Source organism: Hippoglossus stenolepis, chromosome 5 (genome assembly GCF_022539355.2).
Source record: "Hippoglossus stenolepis isolate QCI-W04-F060 chromosome 5, HSTE1.2, whole genome shotgun sequence".
Taxonomy (NCBI): Eukaryota; Metazoa; Chordata; class Actinopteri; order Pleuronectiformes; family Pleuronectidae; genus Hippoglossus; species Hippoglossus stenolepis.
Window position 1 is genome coordinate 4,696,086 of NC_061487.1, and position 7,625 is coordinate 4,703,710.

At 40.0% G+C, this 7,625-nt stretch overlaps 2 protein-coding genes across 5 annotated transcripts in view; one reads left to right on the top strand and one right to left on the bottom strand.

Annotated features, from left to right (window-relative positions):
- Positions 1-2,013, bottom strand: part of LOC118109517 (plasma membrane calcium-transporting ATPase 1) — a 29,004-nt gene extending 26,991 nt beyond the window's left edge. Inside the window, exon 1 of one of the 2 annotated variants that reach the window (XM_035156673.2) lies at positions 1,883-2,013. The gene's annotated coding sequence lies outside the window, so the exon portion shown is untranslated. Of the gene's footprint in view, positions 1-1,310; positions 1,720-1,882 lie in introns of those variants that run through there. The other variant, XM_035156672.2, reaches the window with a different exon arrangement.
- A 1,305-nt stretch (positions 2,014-3,318) lies between these two features.
- bet1l (Bet1 golgi vesicular membrane trafficking protein-like) lies at positions 3,319-7,172 on the top strand. Of its 3 annotated transcripts, none has more exons than XM_035157766.2 (4): positions 3,319-3,367; positions 4,729-4,814; positions 5,111-5,167; positions 5,502-7,172. In XM_035157766.2, exons 1-4 carry the CDS (start codon positions 3,349-3,351, stop codon positions 5,667-5,669), a joined length of 330 nt encoding a protein of 109 aa, XP_035013657.1. In that variant the 5' UTR covers positions 3,319-3,348; the 3' UTR covers positions 5,670-7,172. The 3 variants fall into 3 exon arrangements, with proteins under 3 accessions (XP_035013657.1, XP_035013654.2, XP_035013656.1); XM_035157763.2 differs by having other exon boundaries at positions 3,343-3,488; XM_035157765.2 differs by having other exon boundaries at positions 3,348-3,647.
- Positions 7,173-7,625: the final 453 nt, after the last annotated feature.

The following is a 7,625-nucleotide window of genomic DNA, read 5'->3' on the forward strand; positions in this document are numbered from 1 at the left end:
TTTGTATCATATCATATATTTTTGTATATATTGTATGGTATGGTTCCGTATTATACAGAATCACATCGAATCATATTGTATCATTTTATATTGTATAATATTGTATGGTACAGTATAATATGGTTGGGTATAATATGTTATGGTATGATATTAAATAGTAAGGTTTCATATCGTATCATATTGAAGCATTTCATATCCTGTTACGATTCAGCTGGAATTCGAATTAAAGACATTCAAATATATCCTGTTAAGTAGTCAGGTAGGGAAAAAGTTTGTTGTAGTTTTTAACTTTTTTAAATCATGAAATGTTAGATATGTCTGACAGAGCTTTTATTGAACTGATTCGAAAAACTGATCTGAATTCTTCCAGAAATGCTCGACATGGACCAAGAATATTTGATGTGTAAATAATTAATCCATTTCTCACCAATTTGAGCTCAGGAACTAACACCTGCACTGAGCACTGTACCTTACTCAATAGCAGCAGTGGGTGTAAATACTAAAAGAAAAGTAAGAATTCATTTAATAGAAGAACATATTCATAAAGAATGATACATATCCGAAAGAGAACATTTACAGAACTCAATATTTCCTACATTTAAATATCTTATTTCATATGTGTTACATGTTCTCACCAAATCACTGTCAGTAACCAGTTATGAGTGACTCTCCATCAACCAGGCAACTGTGAAGCAGACCAATTCATCTGATCCAGCCTCCATCCAACCACACTGCTCTGCTCTTTAACCCCACCTAAAGTAATATGTGCATTTCAACCGTTTTGATTTGAATACACACAGTATCTATGTGTGTGGTGTGTGAACTGAAAGCCTTTGTTCCTCACATGGTGTGACCTCTGTGCCTTCAACTGTAATCTGTGTCAATCAGTCAGCCGAGCCTTAATCTGAGCGAGGGAGAAGCAGCCTGTTTAAGGCTGAAGGAGAGAAAGAGAAGAGCTGCTGAGCAGAAGTCCTGATGGTCTAGCTGGTTGAAAAAAGCTCGCTGTACAAAACTAAAGCTTAATGAGGGATTCCACCCAACAGTCCAAACACACACACATATTCAGTTCAGCTATACAGAGACACATGAGTGCTGCAAATCTTCATGTTAGAGAAACTGCAACAAGGTGAAAAGGATTTTTCTGGATGAACTCCTTTGCTCCATTACTGATGGAGTAATGTGTAAAAAAAACTGAGTAGCTACACAGAGGATACGTATTCAGGATTTTTCCACAGAAAAGTTACTCAAGGTTAGTCACTTGTGATAAAACATTCATGTCACCACAAAGAAGAATAAAATGCTTCACTTACAGAAACTTCCCCCATCGCCTCCTGTTAGCAGCAGCAGGTATTAGCAGCAGTCCGATTACTCTGAGCAGCGTCACACACGCTCCAGAAACAGCCCATAACCCAGCCACAGTCTGCACCAAGACCTGCTCCAAGACCGCAATTTACTCCAAAAAGCAGCCTGTTGTCCAGAAATTCAGCTTGACCTTCAGCAAGCTCACAGTCACAAGCAGTGCTCCATCGGAGAAAAAACAGGAGCTGGCTAAATGATTATCTGAGGAAAGCCTCGCTTAATCTAATTAGACAATCTGTGGCTTCAGTGAGCACCAGAGAGACTGCTGCTGCAGCTCCTTCTGCTGAGAGGGACACACCAGGGCTGCACACACCAGGTCTACACGCACCAGGTCTACACACACTAGTTCTGCACACACCAGTTCTGCACACACCAGTTCTGCACACACCAGGTCTACACACACCAGTTCTGCACACACCAGGTCTACACACACCAGTTCTACACACACCAGTTCTTCACACTCCAGGTCTACACACACCAGTTCTGCACACACCAGTTCTGCACACACCAGGTCTACACATACCAGTTCTGCACACACGGGTTCTGCATACACCAGGTTTACACACACCAGTTCTGAACACGCTTCCCTGCCCCCATGCACCTTCTGAGCAGCAGTGATGCGTGCTGACATCAGGTGGCACACACAAACACACCCACACACACACACGCACACACATAGGTGGCTTACAGCCCATACAGAAACAGGAGGATTAACTGAAGACTCACACAAGGTGATATCACTGTTTCACGTTCGCATGATAGTGTTTTCACACTGACTGACCTTTGACCCCCCCGATCTAATGGAGACTACAACAGCGGTTGTGTAACGACTCATTGGACAGATCAGACAGGGACTGGATTGGCCACATCCACACAAACAGTGGCCATCATTCACCATTTAACAGAGCTCTGATGAATCTGAAGTCTTAATTACCATTTAAAGCTCTTCACAATGCAGGTCTTATTCAACCATTCACATAGTGCTTGTTCTAAACAGCGCTTTTCTGACATACACACACTAAGATGCTGACTGGAAGAGCCAGTGATCAAACCACTGACCTTGTGATTGGTGGACAACTCACTCTACCTCCTGCCAGTAGGAGGTACAGTACAGAGATCAGACCTGACAGTATAAACAAAAAGACACTCTTATACTTATAAAATGTATTTCACCTCATGAACATCATTGAAGGCTGTAACAGAAATGTGCTTGATAAATGTATCCTGAGTGAGATGTTTCAGTCAGTACTAGGTAAACTGAAATGGGATTAACTCATTAGTCTGTACAGTTTGTGTATGCTGCCACCCAGTGATCACAGGAAGCCAGCAAACTGTATAATATAATATAATATATTATATTATATTATATTATATTATATTATATTATATTATTATACAATATTATATAATATAATATATAGCTGGAACTGAGTGAATTGGCAGAGCTGCAGTTACAACAGCAAAACAAACCTGTCTGACAGTACAGGAAAGTGTCATCCAGAAACTGAGTGTTTACTGGATGTTAGTGTGACGATGTTAGAGTAGATGCTAATGTGTTTACACAGGGCTTTTTGTCATTGTATCACCATGTTTCATGCTCTTGATTTCTCATCAGACTGCACAATGCAGATTCCTACTTTTTTTTTTTTTTTCGAAGCTTTTTGAACAAGTACACATCAAGTAAATAGCGCCCGTATAAGAATAAGAATAAGAATAAGAATAAGAATAAGAATAAGAATAAGAATAAGAATAATAGAATAGTTAATTAGAATCGTTTTTTAGTTCTAACATTCAGTTACAAAATGAATGGGTTTTACAGCCAGGTCTTGTTTGTTGCAGATCGATCACATCAAATTGAGATTCCTGTTACAATCAATGGAATCAGACACGTGTTTCCAAGGTGAAGTAAAGTTTTGATTTGATCCGCAGTAAAGCAGGAAGTCACGTGCGTCTACGTAACCCCGGCTGATCGTGACGTCACTCTCCAACATGGCGGACTGGAACAGAGGTATGTCTGTGGACACGTATTCACTAGTATGTTTTCAGCCGTAACATGTCAGCAGTAGCAGCAGCAGGTCAGAGCGGAGGTGACAGCGGTGTGACGGAGTGTTTCACCCCAATGACAGGCGGTCAGTTCCCGGTCTGACTCTGGAGCCTTTTCCTCAGCTAGCAGGCTAACTAGCTGGGCACTTCCAGGTTTGCTGTGCTAACGTCGAACAGCTCTGGAGCTTCACCACCATGAATGCAGAGGTTTAGCTACAACGTTGAATTTGTAAAGAATAAGATGAGTAAGTTGTGCTGGTGACTGGTGGTCGACAGAGTGTTCTGGTTTTCTGTAAAATACTAAAAGGTATTGTAAAGTCTGTTGAGACTTGAGAAGAAGTTGACAGATGCAGGGTTGCCAGGTCTGCGTGACACTGCAACAAAACAAGTCCAAAAAACCTGCCCAATACCAGACAACATACCGCTGCAATACAGCATTGTTATCATTGCCAATAGTCCTGTAATATCTGCAATAACCTCATGATAAGCATTGTGGTGCCAGCACTAGGGCTGGGCGATATGGGAAAAATCTTATCACGATAGTTTTCTTCATACCAGTCGATATCGATATTATCGCGATATAAATCAAATCTGCGCCACTGCACTGAGGCGCATTACTCTGCATAGGTAAACAACAGATTCTGTTCCTCTGCTGTTTTCTAACACTCACACTTAGAACTGATCTGTGTGTGTGTGTGTGTGTGTGTGTGTGTGTGTGTGTGTGTGTGTGTGTGTGTGTGTGTGTGTGTGTGTGTGTGTGTGTGTGTGTGTGTGTGTGTGTGTGTGTGTGTGTGTGTCCGCTCTTCTCTGTTACTTTTCACACACAAACTGATAATCACATTTATTTAGTTATTTATCGATCTTGACTCTGTATCGTTCCCGTCACTTTACCCTGATGTCCTTACGTCTCTCTGTAGCAGGTTTAAACATGTGCCTCATAAACTCTGAAGCAAATCAAACAAACACAAAGTAAACATCAGTCCTGTACGTGTCCTAATAACTTGTGATGTGTAACAGTGTAAAGTGAGTGCACGTCAGAGGGGTAGTGAGGAGGAAACAGACTGTGTGCGTCAACCAAACCAGACGTGGCTGTAACTCTATTCCAGCCACATGATTTGTTCGGCGCGACGCTATTCTCATTATCATTGGCTGTTCGTGTTGTCTGTCAAAACATGGACGGAATGAGTTCTATCAACATTATATCGGCATGTCTTATATTTCTATCTTGATTAGGAACCAGGTTTTCTCGGCTCTATGAAACAAATGGCTACATAAAGTTGGCACTCAAGTTACTCTTTCTCTCTGTGTGGGTGTGTGTGTTTTCAGGTCATGGCGCTGTTGACGACATGCTCGATGCTGAGAACAAGCGAATGGCTGAGAACCTGGTCACCAAGGTCTCCAGACTAAAATCTGTAAGCCACATTTAGCTTCTTAATGATGTGATAAATGTCCGCACAATATCTCAGAACACATAGTCTAATCTCAGAGGATGTTGCATTTTTTGCAGAATATACAGCTATAAAAGTATAGCTGTATATTCTGTAGAAAATGCAACATCCATGTTCTCTTCTCTGTCTCGCAGTTTGACCCTGATATAATGTAAAGATTTATATAATGTGTAATCATTTCTTTTCTAAAAACAACAAAAACCTTAAGTATAACACCAACCATTTAACTTGATCATCCATCCTGTCTGTGTGTCTGACAGCTGGCGTATGACATCGACAGAGAAGCTGATGATCAGAACGAGTACTTGGACAACATGGTGAGTGCGTCTTGGCTTTCGTTTTCATTTACATGGCAAACGATAACTGATTGGTCACTTTTCAACTAAAAATACTCAGTTTTCTAGTTGCAGCTTCTCAGATTAGAAAATGAGCTGGTTTTCTCTTCTTCTTGTCTTCCATTCATGTTTGTTTTACTGTATAATTACTGAATTACTGACTTGTTCTGCCTAAAATGGGGTAATAAATATAAGATTTTCTCAAATATACTTCTGCTTCTCTATTCAGTCCCTTCACTTTCTGAAAACTAGTACATTAAAGCTGCTTCCCTCTACAGTTTAGTCATATTTTCCCTTCTGCTCCTATTCCTCTCAGGACTCAAACTTCCTGAGTGCAACGGGCCTGCTGAGCGGCAGCGTAAAGCGTTTCTCCACCATGGTCCGATCCAGCAGAGACAATCGTCGCATCCTCTGCTACGTTTCTGTGGGACTGGTCCTGGTCTTCTTCCTGCTCTACTACCTGATCTCCAGGATCCAACGCTGACGTGATGACCAGATCAGGAGCTGATGTGGAAGGGACGCTTTCGACTCTGACGTCCCATCTGATAGTTTAAATCATCTCTGTGGTATTCCTGCACAGGAAAACACTTTTATTCTACACCAAAGTGAGAAAACAAACTGGAAAAAGACAAGAAACATTAAGTTGAGTTGTTGATGTGACCAGCGATGGGTTTCGGAAGCTGTTGCACTCGTGGTCATATCGGCGATGCTGGAGTCTCTCAAGAAACAAAAAGGACACGTCTGGTATTCAGGGATTTCTGCTTTACACTGCCCCCGGCCTGTATTGTTGCAAGCCAGGAAGTCCTAATCTGAGCAAAGAGAGGGTGGAGCCTGAATGTAGGCGGGAAAGATATCTGCCCCAGCTGAGCAGATTGTGATAGGCTGATGAACCGGTCAGTTAACTCACCCCAGATATATACAAATACAGAGAGGCTGTCTCAGTTCCAGACTACATAGCAATTGAAAGCAGTGTTTGAATTTCAGCTAGTCTGTTCACTACTGTAAAATTGAGCCAAATAATATATTACAAACTTAAAATGTGCTGTGTTGTCAATTGCAAAGGAATTGAAAACTCACAGCTCAAAAGTAATCGTAATGCAAATGTGAATTTTGGTGGTGACATGGCCAAAGAAAGTTCAAGAAACAGACGTCTTTTTCTTTGCAAAGTTTCATTGAAAGTCTTATTCAAAGGTTAAAGTTGATTGAGCAGATTTATTTTTTCTATCAGTACATAAACGAAAAAGGTCTTTATGTATGTTTTGTAGCAGTACAAGCGTGTATGTATGTATGTATGTATATATATATATATATATATATATATATATATATATATATAATTTATAGTATGCACTGTCTGCTGATTTATATGTTGTGTGGAACTGGGACAAAGCAGGTGATTGTTTGACAGTATATTGTGTTGACACATGGGTACAGTTGATTGACAGGAAATAGGGCTATAGTTGGTTTGATACAACATTCAAACACCAGTGTGTTTCAGTTTCCATTAATCTTTATGAGCAGTTGGAGTTCAGTGTGTGTATGTCGCTCAGCTCGTTTCCTTCTAATCATTAATATTATGTCTTGATACCAGTCCTGTTCATAGTTTCCAGACCTTTTGTTAATCACATTTTGTTTTGTGTCTTTTGTTCCTCATCAGTTGGTGAAAGAGACTGGGGAAAATGTATTCTTTTTAACATTCACATTCCTGACGCTGATCAGCTGTAGCAGACATTAGGTATTATTAATACATATGCAATAAATTGTTTTATTTGTGGATCTTGTTTGGGATGATTTCCTCTTTTTTTCAGAGATTCATTATGGTTCTGGTCATTATTACCTTTTTATCAAAATAAAACAGTCCTCCATAAAATGTATATTTTATATGTCATGGAAATATTTATGATGACTGTTAGAGAAGACAGGTTTTATTTTTATGTCTAAATGAAAACAAATCAAAATTCAATAAAAAAACTCTTTAAGACTTCAACAATATAAGTGTGATTCAAGCTGAAAAGTGCATTTCTGTAATATACTGTACATATTACTCTGTTATTGTTGTCGTTGTTGTACAATGAGCAGGAGATGAAGAGGCCCGTCCACTAACCAGAATGTCAATGGTTCGATCCCTGACACTTGCAGCAAGATACTGAACCCCAAATTGCCCAAAGGCTGTGCTGGCAGTGTATGAATGGTGTGATACAAAAGGTGCTGTGTATAGAAGAGCTGTTTGAGTGTGTGTGAATGGTTGAATGCAACTTGTACTGTAAAGAGCTTTGATTGGCCAATAAGACTGGAAAAGTGCTATATAATCCTTACACTGTTTACATGAGAAACATCCCTGCTTCAGGATTCCCTACAAAAAGTCCATATTTAAATCTTTCTGTCATTGTCATTTTCAGTCACTGTATACTTAATTTCATAACCCAAAGATATAAATGAT

What these genes read in the sequence shown, in the direction of transcription:
- bet1l (XM_035157763.2), top strand. Translation starts at nt 3,413, where the DNA reads ATGTCAGCAGTAGCAGCAGCAGGTCAGAGCGGAGGTGACAGCGGTGTG. An exon ending in TTTCACCCCAATGACAGGCG is followed by an intron (nt 3,489 to 4,728) that starts GTCAGTTCCCGG and finishes GTGTGTTTTCAG; the next exon opens with GTCATGGCGCTGTTGACGAC. An exon ending in ACGAGTACTTGGACAACATG is followed by an intron (nt 5,168 to 5,501) that starts GTGAGTGCGTCT and finishes TATTCCTCTCAG; the next exon opens with GACTCAAACTTCCTGAGTGC.